The 25738-nt window shown below is 37.6% G+C and overlaps 1 protein-coding gene across 16 annotated transcripts in view; it reads left to right on the top strand.

The window, feature by feature from the left end:
• The window catches only part of LOC131936918 (protein scribble homolog), a 59072-nt gene that overhangs the window by 25239 nt on the left and 8095 nt on the right, over positions 1-25738 (top strand). For 2 of the 16 annotated variants that reach the window (XM_059294039.1, XM_059294033.1), the window contains exons 16-38: positions 90-328; positions 488-691; positions 876-1043; positions 1312-1389; positions 1610-1732; positions 1889-1972; positions 2263-2355; positions 2997-3014; positions 3786-3866; positions 4756-5718; positions 6681-6791; positions 6896-6955; positions 7250-7366; positions 9103-9213; positions 9430-9492; positions 10030-10260; positions 11770-11817; positions 14450-14719; positions 15725-15802; positions 18062-18523; positions 22940-23036; positions 23685-23741; positions 25114-25216. In XM_059294039.1, the coding sequence (XP_059150022.1) occupies positions 90-328; positions 488-691; positions 876-1043; positions 1312-1389; positions 1610-1732; positions 1889-1972; positions 2263-2355; positions 2997-3014; positions 3786-3866; positions 4756-5718; positions 6681-6791; positions 6896-6955; positions 7250-7366; positions 9103-9213; positions 9430-9492; positions 10030-10260; positions 11770-11817; positions 14450-14719; positions 15725-15802; positions 18062-18523; positions 22940-23036; positions 23685-23741; positions 25114-25216 (3859 nt within the window). Of the gene's footprint in view, positions 1-89; positions 329-487; positions 692-875; positions 1044-1311; positions 1390-1609; positions 1733-1888; positions 1973-2262; positions 2356-2996; positions 3015-3785; positions 3867-4755; positions 5719-6680; positions 6792-6895; positions 6956-7249; positions 7367-9102; positions 9214-9429; positions 9493-10029; positions 10261-11769; positions 11818-14449; positions 14720-15724; positions 15803-18061; positions 18524-22939; positions 23037-23684; positions 23742-25113; positions 25217-25720; positions 25736-25738 lie in introns of all 16 variants that reach the window. The other 14 variants (XM_059294043.1, XM_059294040.1, XM_059294041.1 and 11 more) reach the window with 12 other exon arrangements.

The raw sequence follows: 25738 nt of genomic DNA, 5'->3' as shown, positions 1-25738 counted from the left end.
TATTAAGTTTTCTAGTTTGATATACTTTTATTATTAAAATGAATTGTATTTTGTTTTTCCTTTCTGACGTGTTAATTTTGTTTATGTAGCCCCAGAGCTGGAAGGTGCACCACCACCATCAGTCCCATCTGAGTCATCCTCATCTGAAGATGAGGAGCTCCCTCATGAGTCGCAGCCCCTGCTGACTGGCAAGCCATCCCAGCCCACTGTCAGGATAGCTCCCAATGAGGTGGAGGAGATTGATGACTCCCGGGACATCGAGGAGGATAGAAATGATTCTGGTTCTGACAGGGGCAGGAGGAGTTCTGATGAATCTGATGACGAGGAAGTAAGTCATTTTTTTCTCTTGTTTTAGTTCTTTAGATGCATCAGTACCTACAAAAGACTTCTTTAGCTAACTACACAGTTTATTTATATTAAATAAACAGTTTAACTATAGGTAATTGTTACTCAGAAGTCACCATTATATTTTCTGTACTCTCTGTAGAGCTTACAAAGGGATAAAAAGGTTGAGTTTGCACCAGAAGTTGAAGAGGAAAGCAAAGACCATCGTCTGCGTAGGAGAGACACGCCCCATTATTTGAAAAATAAACGTGTGAACAAGGATGATGAGTCGGAGCAGAAGGTTCTGGAAATTTTGGCGCAGGCTGCTAAACAAAGGGAGACGGCAGCTATGTCACCCATAGTTAAGGTTAGACCACTGTTTTTGTCTTTATGTCTTACAATTAAGTTAAGGCTGATGTTTTTAATTGTTGCTTCTCCTATAACTAAGGTTATAACCTTAACCACAGACTTTTTATTATTTTGGTTTCTATGTTAAGGTTAGGAAAAAATTAAATACAGATGAATAAAATATTATTTTAATAACCTTTTAGCCTCCAGAGGTGGATATCATGTCATCCCCACCACACCCCACCCAGCAAATGCCAGTGGAAGTGCAAGAAGAAGTGCTAACTATTCATATACTGCGAGAACCTGGGCAGGGGCTTGGCATCAGTATTGCAGGTGGCAAAGGCTCAACACCTGTCAAAGGTGATGATGAGGTAAGCTTTCTGGGAAATTTAGTGCAGTAAAATGTTTAAATCATACCATGTTTTCATGTTAACTAAAACAGTTACATGCTGCAGACCTTGTTAATCTTTAAAATTGGTAAAATCTCACAATTAATGTAACAGAGTAGGCCTATGTGTATTTCGTAAGTTTTATTTCCCATTTATTGTTGTTCTATTTAATATAGAATATTTATCTCCCTTCTTCATGGTCTCCAGATTATTTCCCTTTAATTGTCTTACTGTACAATTCTCTCAACAGAGTATATTTATTTCTCGTGTATCTGAAGATGGTCCAGCTGGAAAAGCTGGAATTATCAAGGGGGATAAGTTATTGAAGGTATGATTTCATTTTACTCTTGGAAGATTTATGAGAAATTATCATTTATGATTTCAATATACTTTTGAAAATTTCATGATGAATTATTAAAGGTGATTTTTACACAATTGATGGAAATTTCAAGTGACTAATTGTCAGAGGTTATATTTTCTCCCGCTAAACACTATTTCATATATTTAGTGTGAGAAGGTTAATCTGTACAAAGTGTTGAATGTTTCAGGTAAATGATGCAGATTTGGTGAATGCAGATCACTACGAGGCTGTGAATGTGTTGAAGAGCAGCGGCAATGATATAACCATGGTTGTGGCAAGGGAGAAACTGGTGGCCAACGCTCATGCTGAGGTAACTAGCTTTTGTTTTCATCAGGTTTTAGGTGTAGGTCCTCCTAATGCAGGAGGAATCTAATGTTTGTTGAAAGAATAGGGCATTATTTGTGTGTTGCTAATTTGTTGTTTACTAGGGCCAGCTGGTAGCGTAATAGTTTGTGATGTTTTCTAGGCCTTACAGGTAGAAGATACGACCTATGAAAGTGTTACAACAGTGTCTTTCACTGCTGAGCCAGAGACAGAAGTTTATGGGGAGGTAACTCACACTTTTAACTTTCAGTTTTATAGTTTGAATAAATTCGCCTTTATTTCCTAGTTAAATATATATGATGACATTGATTATTTTAGGTTGTATTATTTGTTTTAGACTGTGAACTACATTGATATGTATAATTTATTTTAGACTGCTACATTAATATGAATAATTTATTTTAGACAACTACATTGATTTGTTACAATTTGTTTTAGACTGTGTCAACCACATTGATTTGTAACAATTTGTTTTAGACGGTGTCAACTACATTGATTTGTAACAATTTGTTTTAGACTGTGTCAACTACATTGATACGAGATCACACTGGGCTGGGCTTCAGTATAGCAGGAGGTAGAGGGGCTGTACCCTTTAAAGGGAATGATACAGTAAGTAGACTGACATGTTCTTTTTGCATGTTTCTTCTGTGTGGAATCTACAGTCAGAAAAATCTGTTTAAATTTGTGGACTTAGTACTTCTTTAAACCACATGGTTACTGGAGTTTTAAATTTGTATTTCCATTGAAATACCATCTGAATTTATAAATTGAAATAATGTCACCAAAAAAAGTAATACAATTGAAATGGCTATGTAAAAATAAGTAAAAACAAAAATTATTTATTTAGTAAAAGGCTACAGCTGGTTGGGTCTATGTCGCAGTTGTGCTTATGTGGCTCTGTGCTTTAATAGTCTTCTGCCTTCTCTGTCTACTGTTATTGGAGGTTTTGTCGCGTAGTGGATGTGTCTGCTATACATTTTTAAATCGCTGAGATTATCTGTTGATTTGATTAAATGTGTGCTTTTGTTTTATTTGTATGGTGTCAATATGGTCGGAATGTTTTCGGTGTAAAAAAAAGGCGTTTCAAATGGTAAAAAAACGTGTTTTTTTGTGTGGTTTTTTAAATGGTAAGCAAAGATGGTCTTATGTTTTTAGTTTAGTTCTCTAAATGGTAAAAAAATTGTCCTTTTTGTGTGTTTGTGTGCTGGCAATTTTTGATGGTACAACTATTTCTGGTCTTGTTTCTGCAGATGTACAATTTGTTAGAGGTTGGTATAAACATGAGTGAGAGGTCTGCCACTAATATAGCAATGTGCTCCTTCTAGGATATGTTTTCCTCTATTGTTCAATAGATGTAGCTTAATATTGAAGGACCTCTGATAGTAACCTCTCAACAGATGTTTTGTTAATTCAGCATGAATCTTTAAGCATGTTAGATTACAGTTCTTATTTTATTCTTTAAAAGAATTTCTTTGGTTACATGTTTTTTGTTTATTTAAAGAATTGCTAGTATTCCGCATGACTTTTTAGTAAGGTTTATTGTAAGCATGATTTGCTTAGTTATTTTTTTGTTCTTTCTGTTTTTTTTTTTCTTGTTTCATGGATTTATTTTTTGAGCAAGGCATAACTGTCAGTTATAATACTCTTGTGATGTTTCCATGACGCGTCAGTATATTAAATGACATTGATCTTGTGAAGACATTTGTGTTCCTAAGGAACAAAAACTGTTATTTCTGCATACGAACCAGTAGACATTTTTAATGCATTATGTTTTATTTTCAAAACTGACGTTTCTTTATCTAAAAAATTTTGTTATATTAATTCTTTCTGATATGTAACTTCGGTAAGAAGTATTTTTTTTTTAATGTTATGGACACAATAGTTAATTCAAAATATTTAAAGAATTTATTTTCCTTAAATTGTCATTGCAATTAGAAAATTCTGTGTGTGCAGTTTTTTGAGTTTCTGGGTAAACTTATTAAAAAGTTGTTGTTAAAGATGCACTAAGAAATTTTAAAGAAGAATTCTTTGTGTTTCAGGCAATTTACATATCAAAGGTCACTCCTGGTGGAACTGCAGACAAAGATGGAGTACTGCAAGTTGGAGATAGGATTGTTTCAGTAAGTCATTCATTCATTCAGGATTGTTTCAGTAAGTCATTCATTCATTCAGGATTGTCAGTCAGTCACTCATTCAGGATTGTTTCAGTAAGTCATTCATTCATTCAGGATTGTTTCAGTCAGTCATTCATTCAGGATTGTCAGTCATTCATTCAGGATATTTTTCTGTTAGTCATTCAGGATTGTTTCAGTAAGTCATTCATTCATTCAGGATTGTTTCAGTAAGTCATTCATTCATTCAGGATTGTCAGTCAGTCACTCATTCAGGATTGTTTCAGTCATTCATTCATTCAGGATTGGTTCAGTAAGTCATTCATTCAGGATATTTTTCAGTTAGTCATTCAGGATTGTTTCAGTAAGTCATTCATTCATTCAGGATTGTCAGTCAGTCACTCATTCAGGATTGTTTCAGTCATTCATTCATTCAGGATTGGTTCAGTAAGTCATTCATTCAGGATATTTTTCAGTAAGTCATTCAGGATTGTTTCAGTAAGTCATTCATTCATTCAGGATTGTTTCAGTCAGTCATTCATTCAGGATTGTCAGTCATTCATTCAGGATATTTTTCAGTAAGTCATTCAGGATTGTTTCAGTAAGTCATTCATTCAGGATTGTCAGTCATTCATTCAGGATATTTTTCAGTTAGTCATTGAGGATTGTTTCAGTAAGTCATTTATTCAGTCAGGATTGTTTCAGTAAGTCATTCATTCATTCAGGATTGTTTCAGTAAGTCATTCATTTTTCAGGATTGTTTCATTCATTCAATCTTCAATACTTTCATTTAAGCATTAATTGTTTCAATAAGTCCTTCATTCAGTCATGAGTACATTCTAAGAATGTTTGTTTCAAGTATTCCATCAATTCTCTAACATGTACATTATTTCTTCAGATCAATGATGTGGACATGGCTGATGCCCGCCATGATCAGGCTGTAGCACTGCTGACCGGCCTGGACAGGAGCATCAAGCTGGTGGTCTACAGGGAGAAGATTGTGCCTAAAGGTGAGGGTGCTGAGCCCCCACCCCCGGGCAGCCAGCGTATCCCCAGCATCACCCAGCCGGTCATCAACTGGCAGCACACCAGCACCGCCCCCGTCAGGACGCCCAGCCCGGTTGGTGCCCAGCCACCCCCTCGGCTCTCGCCGTCTCCTGCTAGTGCTGTTTCTTACAATACTCCGTGGTCACCGCAGCCCACACCATCCAGCCCACTCTCCCCGGCCGGCAGAGCCAGTGGTCCCAGCGCCACATTCAGCTCCAGCTACTCTCCCAACCGGCACTCGGGGATAGAGGCAAGCCCAGTGGTTCAAGCTGCAGCCCCATCAAGCCCCTTTGCCTCAGCTGTGCCAACATCCTACTCATATCTCAGCCAGCCTGCTGCGCCTACCATTACATTGACTGGTCAAGCACCTTCGTCTGCTATATCTCCGAAATTCGGAACCAAGACTCTCTCAACAGACTGGGCAGCGCCGCCTGTGTCAGTCCAACCTCCAAAGTTTGTGTACCCAGGGTTCAGCAAGGCACCCCCTCCGTCGACTACGTCTTCAACAGCATCGTTATCGGCTGCACCATCCATATCAATCCCTCCCCCCACCCCCTCATCTGTACCAGCTACAGCCACTAGAACTTCCACCTCTCTCCCCCCCACACAGACACTGACCATGCCAGTGGTACTTCAGGTCACACGCTCACCCCCCAGCCCCACCCCCAGCCCGTCCATATCAACAAACTACTCTCGGGCTGACCCAGGGGTGACGAAGGTGTTGCACTTGCCCACCATGTCAGTAGACACCCCAGATGATAGCCCAGAATCAAATCATGTGGATATGAGGTCACCACAGCCTTACCCTGTTGAGGTATGTCTTATTGAAATTATCTCATTTTTATATTGTAGTAATGTCGTACTAACGTTCACAATGGTGGTAAGTTTTCCAAGGCATTTGACTCCAACTTTTGCACCTTTACAACTAGACTTCAGGTCATTGTTGATACACCTCTCTCACTCAATATATATTTGAAAACCTCACAACCCATGTTTAGCTATGTCATTGCAACAATACATCAATCATGTTGTATGTACACCTAAAAATTGAGTTACATAAACATAAAAATTAAGAATACAATCACTAAATTTTCAAGTACTGTGATAACTTTATAACATCAATTATGTTTAAAGTGTAACAAATAACAAACATGAGTGATAATAAACCAAAAAAAGACAAGTATCATACTCTACTGTTTTTAATTGACAGATGTGGAAGAAAAGTTAATTAGTTGTGTAAAATTTGAAATTATCATTGTTTATCTGTCTCTGGTTTTGGCAGCTACTTAAAAAATTAGCCTCTACTTTTTCACACATTTAATTTATTTGTAATATTGCTTACTAATAGAAATTTATTAGTAGCATAAATGTAGATTTCAGGAAGACAAAATTAGGAAACATTTCATTGTTTTTTACTTTTTGTAATAGAAAGATCCCTAAGTAATAGTCACTTTGTGTTAATTGTATGTCACGGACATGGTAACTACTTTTAAAAGTAAAATTATTAACATTGATTTGTTTAGATTTCTTGTGTCTTAGCCTTGTTTAAACTTTAACAATCCTTGTCTTTTTAAAATTAAATATTTACATTTTTAATCAGGTCAAAACCCAGGCTAGATATTGTTTTTACTATCTAAAAAATCAAAAATCATTTTATGAATTTTAATGTTTGTATCAACTTTTCTTGTAAAAAGCTCCAGCTTTTAGGTAGTCAGTGTATGTTATAAATTATTGAGTTGTATGTCTCTCCTGAATGATGTATGTGGACTTTTGTAGGATATCACAATAGTAAAAGCTGGAGGTCCCTTGGGTCTCAGTATAGTTGGTGGCAGTGATCACTCCAGTCAACCTTTTGGTGGGGACGAGCCTGGTGTTTTTGTTTCCAAGGTGGGTGCCACTCTTATCACTTGCTAGCACACACACCCCGGAGCAGGACTGGTACTCTCTAGATACATTCTTGAGTTGATCATTTGTGGTCAATTTTTTCACAGATAGTCAAAGATGGTGCAGCCTCTAGGACCAATCTTAGGATAGGAGATAGAATTTTATCTGTAAGTTGAAGTTACCTTAGAATTTTATCTGTAAGTTGAAGTTATCTTAGAATTTTATCTGTAAGTTAAAGTTAGTTATCTTTGCATATAATAACCATTATTCATACAATTTGTATCTATAAGTTAAATTGTTGTATGTCTGTCTAGCCATTGTTGATAGACTTGTATCAGGAAGTGAAATGGTTCTGTACCTACCATGTCTAGAATGTCCTAGAGAAGAAATATGCAATAGCGGAATAGGTTACCCCTGTGTGTTTTAAAGTTAAATAAATGTTTACCTTGTGTCATGTGCAGGTAAATAATAAAGATCTTAAGCATGCCACACATGAGGAAGCAGTGATGGCTCTAATCTCTCCTACCTATGAGATCCACCTTAAAGTCAGACATGACCCTCCACCCCCTGGACTACAGGTCAGTGCTCTACCTAATGTACCACTTGGTAAACAGCATGGAAGCCTGGACTGTAAACATGAACCTCCTCTATTGGCTATGTAGTGTTTTTAACTATTTAAAGCCCTTAATACTAAAAGTCACAAAAAAAACATTTTGAGAAAATAGTTGACAGCTTCAAATCTGCTATTTGACATGGTTGCTATAAAGAGAGACCTCAATAAATACTATAGAAGTACCCTAAGTACTAAGTTGATGTAAAAATTGAAAGTGTCTGCATGTTTTTTGTCATTAAGTTAATGAGTTGTGCCACTGACATTGTCAAAACTGTTGAGTTCAATAATTCTGCTTTACCCTCCTCACATTGAAGATTTGTTTGTACTATTTAACTTGTTTTTTTTATAGCACTGATATGTTAAAAACATAAGATCAATATTGTTGATGTTGAAAGTTTGCTTTGTTTATGTTGTTAATGTCTCTAGATTAAAACTCTGCTTTCCTTACCCATTACCATTCCTGTCACGTGTCAAAACATAAGACAGATGTTATAGAAAGATTGTTTTGTTTATATTGTTTAAAACTCTGCTTTCCTTGCCCGTCACCATTCCTAGTTTAATAAGTTGCCTGTGCTTAGTGTAGATGTTTTTTTTTATCACTGTGGCACTATACTTCCAGGTTAATGGTGCTATGTATATTGGTGAATGGCACTGGGTGAGATGATCCTAGCTCTTGTATATCCCCCTTGTATGAATCAGAAATGTTTTAGCTCATTCCTGTGTGCTATATTATTTGATCTTATATTATCCCAGATTTTTATAGGCTTTTTTTACTTTAAGTTTAAATTTAGTGAGCATGCTGTACTTTGTGATATTTCAGGTATTTGAGGTATTTGGTAGTTACATTGTTGTTTCTCAATTTTTTCAAGTGATGAGGGTGGTTTGTTTATAACATAACTGTCTCTGTTACACATACAGGTGTGAGCCTGCACACAAACATAACATACAGGTGTGGACTGGGGCATCACCTGAACTGTCTCTGTTACACATACAGGTGTGAGCCTGGTCTAATACACAAACATTACATACAGCTGACGGGGGCATCCCACAGTGTGCTTTATAACTTAACACTAAGCTGTCATAATAATAGAACTAGAGAAAAGATACAATGTAAAGAACAGTACTGGTTGTAAAATCTAGTTGTCCTTATAGAATAGTTGTCCAAATAAATCAATATTATGATTGTACAAAACAAGATGTGAACACTGAATTATTTATGTCCTTATCTGTAGAGATTGTAAAAGCAATAGTTAAAAGTCATATAAGGTGAACATACCTTAAAAAAAAATCTTGAGTTTCTTATTTTTAAAAATGAACAAAATTGAAAGGGTTTGTATGACATCTGACAGCTACTAGCAGTTTAGTAGATATCCTATATTGAATGACAGATACCAACAGTAAACTATACATTTAATTGCTTCCATTTTTTATACTCTGATGTTCATTTTTTCATTGTCCTAAGCATTCTGTCAGATAAGATATCGCTTTTTTTCAATTCCAATTTTGTTGACAAATTGTATTACCCTTATTTTTGCTCACTTTTTTTTATTTAAAAAAAAGTGCTTTTAATATTTGCATTTATAATATAATTTTAAAAAGTTAATTAATAAAAATGCATGTATCCTATTTGAATTTACTAATCCATTTTAAAAACTCAATGAATGAAGTTGTTGATTTATGCCACATATTCTTCCTTCATAGGAGCTGACTATAGTGAAAGAAGCCAGTGAAAAGCTGGGTCTTTCCATAAAAGGTGGAGCTAAGAATGCCACTTCACCCAACAAGAGTGATGAGGGAATCTTCATATCTAGAGTAAGTTGTTGTAGCCTGTCTTGTTTGTTGTTGATGATATTGTTCATGCATTTCTGGAATAAATTACCTTTGTATAGTGATGTTTCTATTGTCATATTTAATTGGTTCATTGATTGCTGTAACTGTAATTTACTGTAATATGGCTTAGTAATTTAGCAAATCATCTTTTCCTTGCGCTGTTTCATTTTCTATGTGGTGGATGTGTTTTGTTTCCAGATAAATGAAGATGGGGCTGCAGCTAGAGATGGCAGACTAAAGACTGGACAAAGGATTCTTGAGGTACTTGAAGATTTCTATACAACATTTGGGACTTGGTGGTTAGTCTTAACAACCTGTCACAGCAAATTGTCACATATTATGACACAAACCTAACTCAAAAACTTCCCTAAACTAAAATTTTACCTATATCCAATGTCGTTATTGGTTGTACTTTCTCTATAATTATATTGTGGGTTTGTCTAATTAATCCCCCAATTTTATGTTTTTAATTGTTTATGAATAGGTTTAAACCATGTGTTCCTTCCTAGTAAATACAAATAAACTATGTTTTTTTAATAACTCTTCCTATTCAAAATTAGCTAATTTTAAATTCAAAAATAAAATAAGGTGTGAAAAAAATGGGAAAATAAAAATCCAAGTTCTGAACAGTTCAAACAGGCAACTGATTTGCATATACAATACTTTTAAAGTAAATAGTTCTTGTTAACTTCATACTTGCGATATTGAGTATGATTTTTGAAGAATGTATGGATGTGAATGCAAGGTTTATGTATTCCTGGATGTGAATAAACCAAATTAAACATGACTCTTCACCAGGTCAATGGCCAGTCCCTTCTTGGTGCCAGCCACCAGGAAGCTGTCCGAGCCCTGCGCAGTGTGGGGGACAAGATGACCATCCTGGTCTGTGACCAGCCCCCAGAGAAGAGTGAGACCAACTCCCCCTCGGAGCTGTCCTCACCCAGCAGCCAGGGAGGTTTCCTCTCCTCCCTGCACGGCTCCGTCTCCAGCATAGACAAGGACGACGAGGAGGCCCGCATCCTGCAGCAGGTAATTGTTTTATGACAATTTTATGGCAGACAAATCTGGTTAACTTGATGAACTAGTCTACAATTTTATAGCAGACAAATCTGGTTAACTTGATAAACTAGTCTACAATTTTATAGCAGACAAATCTAGTTAACTTGATAAACTAGTCTACAATTTTATAGCAGACAAATCTGGTTAACTTGCTAAACTAGTCTACAATTTTATAGCAGACAAATCTGGTTAACTTGCTAAACTAGTCTACAATTTTATAGCAGTCAAATCTGGTTAACTTGCTAAACTAGTCTACAATTTTATAGCAAACAAATCTGGTTAACTTGATAAACTAGTCTACAATTTTATAGCAAACAAATCTGGTTAACTTGATAAACTAGTCTACAATTTTATAGCAGACAAACTTGCTAAACTAGTCTACAATTTTATAGCAGACAAATCTGGTTAACTTGATGAACTAGTCTACAATTTTATAGCAGACAAATCTGGTTAACTTGATAAACTAGTCTACAATTTTATAGCAGACAAATCTGGTTAACTTGATAAACTAGTCTACAATTTTATAGCAGACCAACTTGCTAAACTAGTCAACAATTTTATAGCAGACAAACTTGCTAAACTAGTCTACAATTAGCAGACAAATTTGCTGAACTAGTCTATAACTTGAAAATACTATTCGAAAAATTTAACTGAAAAGTTGCATTTGTTTATTTAAATAGAAACTTATTTCCATGTTTCCTTTTATTTAAGTAGATTTTTTAAAAATCTCCCCAAAATACCTTTTATTTTAAATATGTACTTTTGCTGTTTTAAAAGTATTTTAATGCTTACACTATCTCTAAATTTGAAAATTAGTAAACAAATTCTAAAATAATTTTCACAATCCTTTGTCCATTTAATAAAAGCTTCCTGAATCAGGCATGAAAGTAGATGGTAGTAGTTGGTATTACACACATAATAAGCTTTGTAAATCTGCATTTAGCCGTGTTAGGTCCAGCGTTGGTCCCTGTGTTTGATGCCACGACTAATACTCTAACACACTGTTTCAGTTCTCAATAGATTTCCTAGTGAGTAGCATTGTGCTGCATGTCTGTCCTCCCATTCAGTATCTTCTTTCACCATTTCAACTCAAAGATCTGGTTGTTTTGTTATAAAATGAAATATCTTGTTCGTAGATATGTAGTGTATAGTGAGCATTAAATGCAATGAATTTCTCATCCAGTTCAAACTGATAAAAAACCCTACGGACTGTTTTAAATCTTGTTGTTGTACAACATTTTACCCTCATTTTCTTTCCTATTTTTCTAAGATATCTTTAAATTGTACATGTTGTAAAACATTTTACCCTAATGTTATCTCCTATTTTTTCCTAAATATCATTTAAATGTACATGTAGTTAAAACTTGTGTGCCCTAATGTTATCTCCTACATTTCCTTGATATAATTTAAATGTACATGTAGTTAAAACTTGTGTGCCCTTGTCTGTATGTGTTGGTGTTGTATCTCCCCTGTGTGTAGGAGTTGGAGTTGCTCAAGGAAACAGAGGAGTGGGAGAAGGAACAGCAGGTAGATTTATATACACCTCAGTTAGCCTCAACTTGATATAGCACTTCTAACATCAGCTGTTATATATAACTGCCAAACAATAATACATGCATAACATTTCTAACACCAGCTGTTATATATAGTGGCCAAATAATGATAAATACATAACATATCTAACATCAGCTGTTATATAGCTGTCAATAAATGATAAATAGTTAACAAAAATTAACATATCTAACATCAGCTGTTATATATATATAGCTCTCAATCAGTTATAAATACATAACATCAGCTATTATATAGCTGTCAATAAATGATAAATACATAACATTTCTAACATCAATGCCTCTCTGTGTAGCCCACGGGTTCCCAACCTGGGGGTCGCGACCCCCCTGGGGGTCGCGAAGGTCTTTCTGGGGGGTCGCCAACTGGTATACTAAACCTTAGTAATTTGAAACAAAACATAAATATTTAGGAGAATTTTTGAAATTCGGCTTCATTAACATCACTTCATTAACATCACATCAATGCGTAATGTACAAAGTTGTTCTCAGTCACGAATCTATGAAATCTTCAAAACTAAAACGTCATTTGAGAAGAGTCATTCGGAACACACCAAAAAATATATGGAGTTCTTTCGTCGATAAGAAGCTAGTTGCAAACGCCAGAGACTTGATCGAAAGGAAGTTTTCACCAGCATTAGTGCAAGCATCAAATGAAGTCGCGATAGAAAATGCCAAGCAAAAAAAAAAAAAAAAAAACAATAGGAGAAAATCTCATCAAACGCTGCATGTACGATGTACGTAAATGTTAAATAACACATTTTTATTGAAATTAAGCTTTCACCATTGTCTGCTTTTCAAGTTGATAAATCAACAGACGTGAGTTCGTGTTCGCAGTTGCTGGTCTGTGTCGATATTCATGCGGATGATAGCAAAGATAAAAGAGTTGCTCTTTTGTGGAGATAGCATGGAGAAAATAAATATCCTTTTTGGAACTGGATGATTAAAATGGGTTAGAACGGCTGTGGGGGTTTGTACGGATGGTGCGCCATCTATGTTTAGCTCAAAATCGGGCTTTCAGAAAACAGAAAAGATTTAGCTCCCTAATCACTGCCCTAACCAATCGACATCAAGAGTCCATTGCTAGTATAAGTCGTAAATTATATAAAACGAGCCGACCCACGGTGTATCATACGCCGCTATTTAGTTGTTGTTTTTTCTACTTTTCAGTAATTCATAATTTGTGAATTCGACAGTACCAATGCTGCCACTGAAAATATTTGCTTTAAAACACTAACCCCCCCCCCCCCCCCCCCCCCGTGAAAGCAGCCTCCTCTTAGTTACCTCCTCTAAGTTTAAAATCGTTTCAAACTAAATTATCTGCCCCTAATAGCCGTCACCAAAAAAAAATTAAAAACTTAACCACGAAGGTTTAGTGAATAGTATGCAATTTTACTCATGCTATTAAAACAGTTATCAAAATTAGTTCATATTGAAAGTCTACTAGAAAATCTTATTTTAGTACTTATTAATTTCCATACCAATTTCGACTTTTTAATTCTATGGGGGTCGCGGGTCACTTACTTTTTATAAAAGGGGGTCGCCACTCGAAAAAGGTTGGGAACCACTGGTGTAGCCAGTCACTATTTTTATCTTGCTAACATCAGCTGCTGTACACCTTAATACATAACTGTAGCCATGCCAACTGTAACATTCTAAGTATGCCAACATCAAACTACTCTGTAGATAATCTACATGTAATATAAACAAAATGATTGCATCAACTATGTATGTCCTTTATTTTATATCCTCTTCAACACTATAACTTTGTAAGGGATTTAAAAAATCCTGAATTTTTTTTTTTAAATTAAAATATTTCCAGTTCTTTTTACCTTATTTAAAGATCAGTGTTTAACACTTGCAGTCCTGACATAATTGTTGCACTCTATGCCCTCAGCCCTTGACAATCAGTGTCTTCAGTACCCGTAATGCATGGGGTTAAAAAAGTAGTTTTTTGTTTGGAACAATCAATAATAAAGTTAGTTTTAGTTTTTTTGTTAAGGTTGAAACTGCGGAGAAAGTTCAAATACTTTTTTCATGTTTAAAATTTTGCACCACTTTAGTTTGATTAAAAAGTACATGGCGGGGAATGGAATTGAAAAATATAAATATAAACGAGTTTGCATAAGATGGGAAAATGGGAAAGTATGAGCCTAGAAGTGTCATGGTTAATACTTGTTAAATATTTTTTTTAAAATGTTTGTAACATGTTTGTTGTACAAACCTTCCCCTGTTTTTCAATGTTTTGACTTCTCTTGGTACTGTCAATTTACAGAAATAATTAGCATGTGTTTTGATCCATCATCTAAGTTAGCTCTGTTTACGATACAATTCTTATCGTTAATTAGTCAAGCAAATTTTATTTAAAATCCCATGAACCCTTCTGAAATTTGTATCCATGAATTATATGAATGCTAGAATTTCACTTGCTTATATTTTCTAACTGCTTTTGCTTTGCTTATTTGCTAACATTTTCTTTTTCAACAAATGTATGAATTAATTCCTACCATTGAGATGATCAGATGTACTAACTTGTGTAGAGTTGTGTAACTAACATGTGCTGGGTCTGACTTTAGCTGCATGATTTCCAGGAAAAACTTGGCAAACTCAATGAACTAGAGAGCCCAGTTCTCTCCCTGCCTTCACTGCCATCTTCACCTCCTCCACCCGCCCCACCTATGGAGTCAGTCATCACACCAGCTGGCATCTCCTCCAGCCCAGTGCTCAGTTTACCCAGTCCAGTGCTCAGCCCACCCAGCCCTGTGGTCATTACACCCAGCCCAGTGGCCATTACACCCAGCCCAATGGTCAGTGTAGCAGATGGAGCCCAGATAGAAGCACCACAACCAGTTCTGTTAAGTGTATGTTTACATTTTATCTCTCAAACAAAAATTAGAACATGATGAGCTGAAATGAAAAGAGAGACCCAGATCCCATACTTTTATTTATTTTTTAAGCCAGTCTTTAGCATGAAGAAGTAGAGTTTTGCATGTAGGTGCTTGGTTTGTTTCATGTATACCAGGTATAGTGTAGATACTTTTTAATCATCAGCCTTAACCTAGTAGCATGGTTGCTATTTTATTTTTTCAGCTTTTATTAATACTACATAGGTATAAGGAGGCTTTGTTCTTTATACTTTTAGTTTAGGTTGAGAGGGAGTTCATATTTGATAATTTAACTTTTAGTGAAGAAAGATTATTTAAGGTTTGTCTGATTAGATATGGTCGTAAGATAGTAAGACATGGGTAAAATTTGATTAGACATCTTTATAAGATGGTCAGGGTTACAAGATGGTTAGTTGTGGTTATAAGATGATAAGACATAGTTATAAGATGGTTTGACATGGTTATAAGATAGACAAGCTTATAAGATGGTTAGACATGGTTATAAGATGGTTAGACATGGTTTTAAGATGGTTAGATGTGGTTTTAAGATGTTTAGAGGTGGTTTTAAGATGTTTAGAGGTGGTTATGAAATGGTTAGATATGGTTATTAGATGGTTAGACATGGTTATAAGATGATTAGACATGGTTATAAGATGGTTAGACATGGTTATAAGATGGTTAGACATGTTTATAAGATGGTTAGATGTGGTTTTAAGATGGTTAGATATGGTTATAAGATGATTATAAGATGGTTACACATGGTTATAAGATGGTTAGACATGGTTATAAGATGGTTAGACATGGTTATAAGATGATTATAAGATGGTTACACATGGTTATAAGATGGTTAGACATGGTTATAAGATGGTAGTAAGATGGTTAGACATGTTTATAAGATAGTTAGACATGTTTATAAGATGATTAGACATGGTTGTAAGATGGTTAGACATGGTTATAAGATGGTTGCTTGCATGTTCCCAGTCTGCTAGCCAATCTGTGATGAACAAACAAGTGCCTGTAAAACCACCAGTACCTGACAAGCCAGCCAACAACCAACTGGTGAGTACTCACTTTCATGCTTGACTGCTTGCATGCACGTCTTGTGCTCTCTGTATGTCTCTTGGTCTGTAGTGTTTGTCAGCACACTCCAGAAATACATTCATTTAGTGACCAGTCTCAGGCCTTAGGTTTGTTGAGTGACCAGTTTACAGCCTTAGGTTTGTTGAGTGACCAGTCAAAGGCCTTGGGTTTGTTGAGTGACCAGTCAAAGGCCTTGGGTTTGTTGAGTGACCTGTCAGTCTAAGGCCTTAGGTTTGTTGAGTGACCTGTCAAAGGCCTTAGGTTTGTTGAGTGACCAGTCAAAGGCCTTAGGTTTGTTGAGTGACCAGTCAGTCTAAGGCCTTAGGTTTGTTGAGTGAGCAGTTTACAGCCTTAGGTTTGTTGAGTGACCAGTTTACAGCCTTAGGTTTGTTGAGTGACCAGTCAAAGGCCTTAGGTTTGTTGAGTGACCAGTCAAAGGCCTTAGGTTTGTTGAGTGACCAGTCTAAGGCCTTGGGTTTGTTGAGTGACCTGTTTACAGCCTTAGGTTTGTTGAGTGACCAGTCAAAGGCCTTAGGTTTGTTGAGTGACCAGTCTAAGGCCTTGGGTTTGTTGAGTGACCAGTCTAAGGCCTTAGGTTTGTTGAGTGACCAGTCTAAGGCCTTGGGTTTGTTGAGTGACCTGTCAGTCTAAGGCCTTGGGTTTGTTGAGTGACCTGTCAGTCTAAGGCCTTAGGTTTGTTGAGTGACCAGTCTAAGGCCTTAGGTTTGTTGAGTGACCAGTCTAAGGCCTTGGGTTTGTTGAGTGACCTGTCAGTCTAAGGCCTTAGGTTTGTTGAGTGACCTGTCAGTCTAAGGCCTTAGGTTTGTTGAGTGACCTGTCGAAGGCCTTAGGTTTGTTGAGTGACCTGTCTAAGGCCTTAGGTTTGTTGAGTGACCTGTCGAAGGCCTTAGGTTTGTTGAGTGACCTGTCTAAGGCCTTAGGTTTGTTGAGTGACCAGTTTAAGGCCTAAGGTATGTTGAGTGACCAGTCAGTCTAAAGCCTTAGGTTTGTTGAGTGACCTGTCAGTCAAGGGCCTTAGGTGTGTTGAGTGACCAGTCAGTCTAAGGCCTTAGGTATGTTGAGTGACCTGTCTGAGGCCTTAGGTTTGTTGAGTGACCTGTTAGTCAAGGGCCTTAGGTTTGTTGAGTGACCAGTCTAAGGCCTTAGGTTTGTTGAGTGACCTGTCAGTCAAGGGCCTTAGGTTTGTTGAGTGACCAGTCTAAGGCCTTAAGTATGTTGAGTGACCAGTCTGAGGCCTTAAGTATGTTGAGTGACCAGTCTAAGGCCTTAGGTTTGTTGAGTGACCAGTTTACAGCCTTAGGTTTGTTGAGTGACCAGTCTAAGGCCTTAGGTTTGTTGAGTGACCAGTCTAAGGCCTTAGGTTTGTTGAGTGACCAGTCTAAGGCCTTAGGTTTGTTGAGTGACCAGTTTACAGCCTTAGGTTTGTTGAGTGACCAGTCTAAGGCCTTAGGTTTGTTCAGTGACCAGTTTACAGCCTTAGGTTTGTTGAGTGACCAGTCTAAGGCCTTAGGTTTGTTGAGTGACCAGTTTACAGCCTTAGGTTTGTTGAGTGACCAGTCAGTCAAGGGCCTTAGGTTTGTTGAGTGACCAGTCTAAGGCCTTAGGTTTGTTCAGTGACCAGTTTACAGCCTTAGGTTTGTTGAGTGACCAGTCAGTCAAGGGCCTTAGGTTTGTTCAGTGACCAGTCTAAGGCCTTAGGTTTGTTGAGTGACCAGTTTACAGCCTTAGGTTTGTTGAGTGACCAGTCAGTCAAGGGCCTTAGGTTTGTTGAGTGACCAGTCAGTCTAAGGCCTTAGGTTTGTTGAGTGACCAGTCTAAGGCCTTAGGTTTGTTGAGTGACCAGTCTAAGGCCTTAGGTTTGTTGAGTGACCAATCCGTCCAACAAGACTAAAGTCTACAAGACTTGATTGAATAAAAACTCAGTAAACCCAGAAATTGACCTCTGGCAAACTGACATAAACTTATTTAGGATGTAATGTTAATAATTAATTTCTTGTTTGTTTGTGTGCTTCAACTCTGTGAAAAATATTTAACATAACACATCTGTGATACAATGCTAATCTGTTGTCACTTTAAATAATCAATCTATTCTAAACAAGTTTCATGATTAATATCTGCTGCATTGTACTCTATGCTTATAGCTAATGAAGCCATGAATGAATCCATATGATAGTTATAAATGTTTGCATCTATTTCTTCATTGTTGTCTGCATGTAGCATGTCAAGAAGCCTGTCACACTGCCTACAGCTGTACAGCCTACAGCCACTGCTGTTCTCAGCCCCGCTGCTCCTGCCACTGTTGTTGTAAAAAATACACTTGATCATCCCAAACCATCGACTATTTTAATGGCCCCAAAACCCTTCACCCCCACCCTAACTTCCCCCCGTCCAGCACCTTTCATTCCCTTCAAGCCTTCTATCTCTACCTCCCAGCCACCCACAGACTCCCACCCCCCAAAACCTGCACCCTTTGTCCCACCCCCTAAGCCTGCCCCGTTTGTTCCCCCAAAGATAGCCCCTAAACCTGTGTTCAAACCGCAAGTGCCCCCCAGACACGACACCTCCCTTCAAGATGGAGGTGACCACTCCTTAATTCCTGTTTCCCCCCTTTCGCCCCCTGAAGCTGTAACTTTCGATGTGAGAAAAGCTGCCAGAGTACCATCAGGAGTATTCACCAAGGTAAGGCGGAGTTGCTGCATCTGTCTGGTGGGGGAGCTAACTCTCTCATGGGAGCTATCTCCCTTAATGCTAGTCATGGAGAAAAACTCCCTTAAATAGCAATAGCAGTATTATTTTGCTTAATATTACTGAGGACACACGAATACAGACTTAAGCCGTAGTTGTAGTAACTTATATTTACATTGTGTTGTATTGATGTAAAGAAGTTAAACAGTATGCATACAATAGTCCCTTCTCTGGGCAGGCTGGGTCTGCTAAATTAGTGTATTAATGCAATTGAAGGTTTTCAACTACTTCTATCAGATTTGGAGTCATTTATTTTAAATTAAAAGTTAAAAGCCAACTTAAGTTCTGTCAACAGATTGTTGTAATGTTTACATATTAAAATGTTGATTTAACTGTAGCAGTTTGTACTAACCCACTCTTTCTGCATGAACATGTATATTGGCAAGCATCTTGGTGTGTAGGTTTTTGTTGTTGGGTGGGGGGGGGGGTGAGGCTTGGTGTGGAGTTGTGGACCTTCTATTGTAGATAACAACTTGTTGTTTTATTGTTGTATATGTATAATTGGCATTAGCATAAGAAGGTCTTGTTGTGTATGTAGAATTGTTATTGACAAAAGAAGGTCTTGACTAACCTTGGTTAAGGTCTTAAGAGTTTAGGTATTCAGTTGCTGAGATATGACAGTGTCATACTACTGGCAATGTCATGCTACTGGCAGTGTCATGCTACTGACAGTGTCATGATACTGACATTGTCATGCTACTGGCAGTGTCATGATACTGACATTGTCATGCTACTGGCAGTGTCATGTTACTGGCAGTGTCATGCTACTGGCAGTGTCATGTTACTGGCAGTGTCATGTTACTGGCAGTGTCATGCTACTGACAGTGTCATGCTACTGACAGTGTCATGCTACTGACAGTGTCATGCTACTGACAGTGTCATGCTACTGACAGTGTCATGCTACTGACAGTGTCATGTTACTGACAGTGTCATGCTACTGACAGTGTCATGCTACTGGCAGTGTCATGCTACTGGCAGTGTCATGCTACTGACAGTGTCATGCTACTGACATTGTCATGCTACTGGCAGTGTCATGCTACCGGCAGTGTCATTCTACTGACAGTGTCATGATACTGACATTGTCATGCTACTGACAGTGTCATGCTACTGACAGTGTCATGCTACTGACAGTGTCATGCTACTGGCAGTGTCATGCTACCGGCAGTGTCATTCTACTGACAGTGTCATGATACTGACATTGTCATGCTACTGGCAGTGTCATGATACTGACAGTGTCATGCTACTGACAGTGTCATGCTACTGACAGTGTCATGCTACTGGCAGTGTCATGCTACTGACAGTGTCATGCTACAGTAATTGAGTGTGATGCTTTACACCTACATTGTGTAGTGTTTGTTCATTCATTAAGTACAAGCAAACTAAAGTTTACACCACAGTTCTAGCAATATGATGAGTCAGCCACATGAAACCCTCTTGGTGTCAGAGGTCAGATCAAGTGTCATGACCTTTTCACCCCTAAGTTTTCTGGAACTAATGAGATACAATACCATGAACAAATAATGCTACATTTATTTCTGGCTACGTGGAACATCAATTAGTTTTTATTTTTTAATTAGAAAACGTGATTTCATCAAAATGATGGCTTGAAATGATTTGTAGGACTAAATCAACATGAGAATCTATCTAAATGTAAAAGCCTGGAAGAAAGAAAAGCTAAGAACTAAGTGAAATAGTTGTAGAAACCTTAGAGGACCACTACACTTGTGCGGCCGTTGGTTCAGCATGAGTCATATCTCAATGGCAGCACTGGTAGTAATTTTCATTAGCTTTTATGTCCAGCACTGGTCATTTCTCATAATTGCTTGATTGATTGGTGTGCTGAGTCATGGATTGTTGACTTGGTCCAGCACTAGCAGGGGAGAGAACTGTGGCCAGGAGTAATGGGCTTGTAGGGTTATAATAATGAATGAGTGGCCCTGCAGAAGCCAAAGGGGAGTAAGCATTAAAGGCTAGAGACCCAGGGCAGCTTTAGTACTAGTCTGTAGATCTAGTAAAGCCATCACTATTTGCTAAAGTAGTGGGGATCTGGGCCTAATCACATTAGCTGTTTATACTGTCTTTCTCTTCTTAAAAGTGATACATCTTTACCCCCACCCCCCACCCCCAACACACACCCCCCACACTTTCCTTCGATACATCTTTACCAACCCCCCCCCCCCAAACACAGACCCACACTTTCCTGTTGTACATCTTTACCAACCCCCCCCCCCCCCCCCCCCCAACACACACACTTTCCTTTGATACATCTTTACCCCACCCCAACACTTTCCTGTGGTTAATCTTTACCCTCCGCCCCCCACACACACACCCACACATTCCTGTGGTACATCTTTACCACCCCTCCACCACACCCCCACATTTGCCTAATCCTATCTCCATCACCCCACATCCTACACATTCCTCAGTGACCATCTATCCTTGCCCAGAGTTTTGTCGAACTATCAAGTCACCCTTGTACTTCCCCATCCATGGACCTCTGTTTTTATTATAAGGGGTAATCATCCAGTGCTAAAAACAACTTGGGTACCGTCCCCTCATGTAATATTTAAAGCTCTGGCTAACTGAGTGGAAATCTAGCCATTCATAAACAGAGGCTGGTCCAGAATTATTTGATGTGAAATTAAAGCAAGATACTATCCCACCCATAGGCATGGGGTGAAACTTTTCATGTGCATGAAACTTGAAAATAATCAATTGAACATGTGAAATTAAAGCAAGATACTATCCCACCCATAGGCATGGGGTGAAACTTTTCATGTGCATGAAACTTGAAAATAATCAATTGAACATGTGAAATTAAAGCAAGATACTATCCCACCCATAGGCATGGGGTGAAACTTTTCATGTGCATGAAACTTGAAAATAATCAATTGAACCAGCAAGTTGAAAAGAAAACTGAGCACCATCAAGTAGGAGAGGGGGGTGGGGGTGGCAGAACAGTGACCTTATCTCTAGCATCAGATGTATTGATTAAATGCATTTCTGCTGAAACCAATTTCCACATGGCCTCTTGGAGTTTTGTACAGCAACATTTTATTTTAGAAACCTCACATTTTTTTACAAGGTTGGAATCAACACAATATTTATTGTTTTAGGTGAAAGAATTGATCAGCATGAAGAGAAAAGCATTAATACATCTAAGCATATGGTTGTCTCATAGTGATAGGTGCCAACTGTTAGCTAAATACACCGAAGGCTGGTTCCTTATTTACAGCACAGACTGGTTCCTTATTAATATCATAGGCTGGTTCTTTATTTGCAGCAAAGGCTGGTTCCTTATTTATATCATAGGCTGGTTCCTTATTTATATCATAGGCTGGTTCCTTATTTATATCATAGGCTGGTTCCTTATTTATATCATAGACTGGTTCCTTATTTACTTTATAGGCTGGTTCCTACAAAGACAACCATAACTCCACATTTTCTGTATTTAAAAAAAATCAATATGACATTTTCTTTGCTGTTGGCTTGAGCTCAGTTAATGAACTGAACGTGTAATGTCCCACACTGTTGAAACATTACAACTGCTGAACAGGTCCCAACTGTTGAAACATAATTTCCTACTGGGTGATGTAATGCTGAGTTTTAAAATAAATGAAATCTGAATCATGCATGAATGCTGTAGTTGAGGAAAAATCTCGAGCATTTAATTAGTTTCAGTATCTGTGGAACTCTAAGAGCTTAAAGTTTGATCTGCTACTGGGGAAATTAGAATAGAATGTAGCCAGGGAAAGTAGGGGCATTCAGCCCTCATTCACTTGTAGGGACTCCTTTGTCCCCGGGGGCGGGCGGGGCTGGAGACAGGAAAAATTGATCTGTTGGCTGGAGAAAGAGAGGGGAGGCAGGCTTGTTGAGTCACACAGCTTTCCACTGCAGAATAACTGATCAGTTTGCTGCTTGTTTGGCTGGGGTATCTAGAGGCATTGATTGGATCAAGTTCATTTCCTAAACAAGTTGTGGAGCAAGACTGTTGATTCCATCTTACTGTTGCTGACTCTATCCCACTGTTGCAATGGTCAGGATTTACCATTACTGCAGTCATGCATTGGCATTGACTGAACTGATATTTTTAGCACATTGAGTTGTTTCATCTTGTTAGCATTGCTTAGTGTTAAAGTTAGGGGGCAATATCTATGTTACAAATGATATTTCTAATTTGTATTTGGATTCATGTTAAATTAATGTCTGTTAAATCTTGTTAAATATAACTCAACAATGATTTTTAAACATGGCCTTTGCATGTCTAACCTAAGATATTTACATGTGTTAAAGTATCAAATTGTTTAACTGAGCAGTACATTAATAAAGAAATATTTCCTTCTCTTGTAGGCGGCCACCAATGCTGAAATAGAGAAAATGAGCTTCCGTGAGAAACAGAAATATTTTGAGAAGGAGATGACAGAGGTCCCTGCTACAAGGCCTCCAGGTTAGTCTCACCTAATGCTTAGTTGTTAAGTCTTTGGTTTATGTCTGATCTGATGCTTAGTCGTTAAGTCATTGGTTTACAACGCCATTGAGAAAAGTTAGTCTCACCTAATGCTTAGTTGTTAAGTCTTTGGTTTATGTCTGATCTGATGCTTAGTCGTTAAGTCATTGGGTTACAAAGTCATTGGGTTACAAAGTCATTGGGTTACAAAGTCATTTAGGAAAGTTAGTCTTATCTGATGCTTAGTTGTTAAGGCATTGGGTTATGTCATTGAGAAACACAATCATTCAATTAGGCATTGATTGATACCTAAGTAATAATTATAATACTTGTAAACTCTGTTGTTGGAAAAGTATAAACATTGTATCCATCAAATACTCAATGAAACCAAATAAACAGAAGTTAAACAATGTCTTACCTGTCCCTAGCGAAACAGTTTTATATTGACAGATTGAAATAAATCAATGTCTTACCTGTCCCTAGCGAAACAGTTTTATATTGACAGATTGAAATAAATCAATGTCTTACCTGTCCCTAGCGAAACAGTTTTATATTGACAGATTGAAATAAATCAATGTCTTACCTGTCCCTAGCGAAACAGTTTTATATTGACAGATTGAAATAAATCAATGTCTTACCTGTCCCTAGCAAAACAGTTCAGTTACCTCTCAGAACACGAGGTGGCTATGATCCGCCAAGAAGAAGGTTAATTGATTGTCTTGTTGTAGTCTTGATGTCCCCTGTAGCCCACTAGGTTTACTTGTACTCTTTCAGCCATCATGTTACACATTTCTTCTCATGACATGTACAATTTTTTATAAACATCTTTTTTGTACTTTTTTCTTTGAGCAAAATGTGACATTTCACATTTCTTGTCAAACTTTTGTTTAAAACTTTCTTTGTTTATATTTCTTGGTGTTTCCCTTTTCTTGTGGAGTAGATCCTACTTTTGTACATCTGTTGTTTAGAGTCAGCTGATGTTATGGTGTAGTCTACTAGTGTAGTCTACTAGTAAACTTTTATTGTGTCAAATTTCCATTGTACTTTTAGAGCATCTTCCATGTCTACTAATTATTTCTATTTTATACTGGGTGTTATCTTTGAAATAACATTTTTTTTTAAACTGTATACCCCTAAAGATTATAAATATTGAAATGCATGATGAAAATATTCACTGTGTACAGATTCTGCTTGTATGTACGTTCAGCTGCTAGAGATATCCATAACACAAATCTAACCCTTGTATTAAGATTACTGCAAGAAAAAAGTAATAGCATGATTTAGTAAATTAGTAAGATTATTATGAAAACTAATTAGTGGGAATGTCAACATTTTATTGTTGTTATTTTTGCATGACTTAACATTTCATTTTTTTTCTGCATGTATAACTTGAGTAATTTAAATAATTAATTTAAAAAACTCAGCAACTAATGTTAACCTCACACTAATTATTATTGATATTTTCTTCCATTTAAAGAAAAGGTTTAATACTAAGATGCCACATAAACTCTAACCAATATATCAGTTCTTTTATTTATTACTATTAAAATCAGACGCTAACAAAATGTAATAGATGAAGTAACCTTACTCACACAGCTTGTATTTACTTTTCTCAAACATGCTCACACTTGCTGGTGATTGGTAATATTACTAATGGAACTTGGGACTCTTCTACTGCTTCTGTAACACTTGCCACTGCTAACACATTTCTCTGGTCATCTGGTGATACCCTCACTGGGATGGATACATACACTACATCTGGCAAAACCTACCACAACTGACTAACCCTGGCTAACAAATCACTGGGATGGATGCATATACTACATATGGCTAACCTACTACAAATGACTAACCCTGGCTAACAAATCACTGGGATGGATGCATATACTACGTCTGGCTAACCTACTACATACTGACTAACCTTGGCTAACAAATCACTGGGATGGATGCATATACTACATCTGGCTAACCTACTACATATTTACTAACCCTGGCTAACAAAATGACGGGTGGTCAACTGGTTGTACTCTCCACTGTGGTGGCTGCATGCACTGACCCATGACCTTGGCTGACCCAGCTAAAAAAGTGGGTGGCATGTCACAGGCTGAGATCTTGTCTTATGTTGCAGGCGGGACAGGGGACATTGCTCCAGACCACGACTTCGACCAGATGTTTTCAGGGTGAGTAGCCGTCCTGTAAACCTCGTATATCTAGTGGGGGAGGGGGGGGACTTACATGGGGATCTGTAGGTAAAGAAGTGTTGACCCCAGCATGACAGGTGTACTCTGTGGCTAGATTTACAAGATTTGTTTCCCCTGTGCTGTAGACTGTTGTCAAAATAAAATGTTCGCTGCCAACACTAGATTAAAGTTACCAATGGTTAAGTTATGCTATTCTAAACTCCTTGCTTCACTGTGTATTGAGAAAATTAAATGAGTCTTAGGGGTCGGCGTGGTCGAGTCGGTAAAGCTCATGGTTGCTAAACCGAAAAGTCTCGAGTTCGAACCCTCGGGCAGATGAGGCTCGTTAGCTGGGGACAGCCTCTCTTCTAGGAGAGACAACTCCAAAATTAAACTGCCTTCAACACTAATAATTAAGAACGAAGAAGAAGAAGAAGAAAATGAGTCTTTGGTTGAAATAAGGTACTGATACTGTGCTATTTCTGCTTCCCTTGTACCTCTTAGTTTTGATTCTAAAAGGTA

Source organism: Physella acuta, unplaced genomic scaffold (genome assembly GCF_028476545.2).
Source record: "Physella acuta isolate Inbredline_101_S28 unplaced genomic scaffold, ASM2847654v3 ptg000195l, whole genome shotgun sequence".
Lineage (NCBI taxonomy): Eukaryota > Metazoa > Mollusca > Gastropoda > Physidae > Physella > Physella acuta.
Note: the sequence above shows the minus strand (reverse complement) of the source record. Positions and strands in the feature narration are given on the sequence as shown.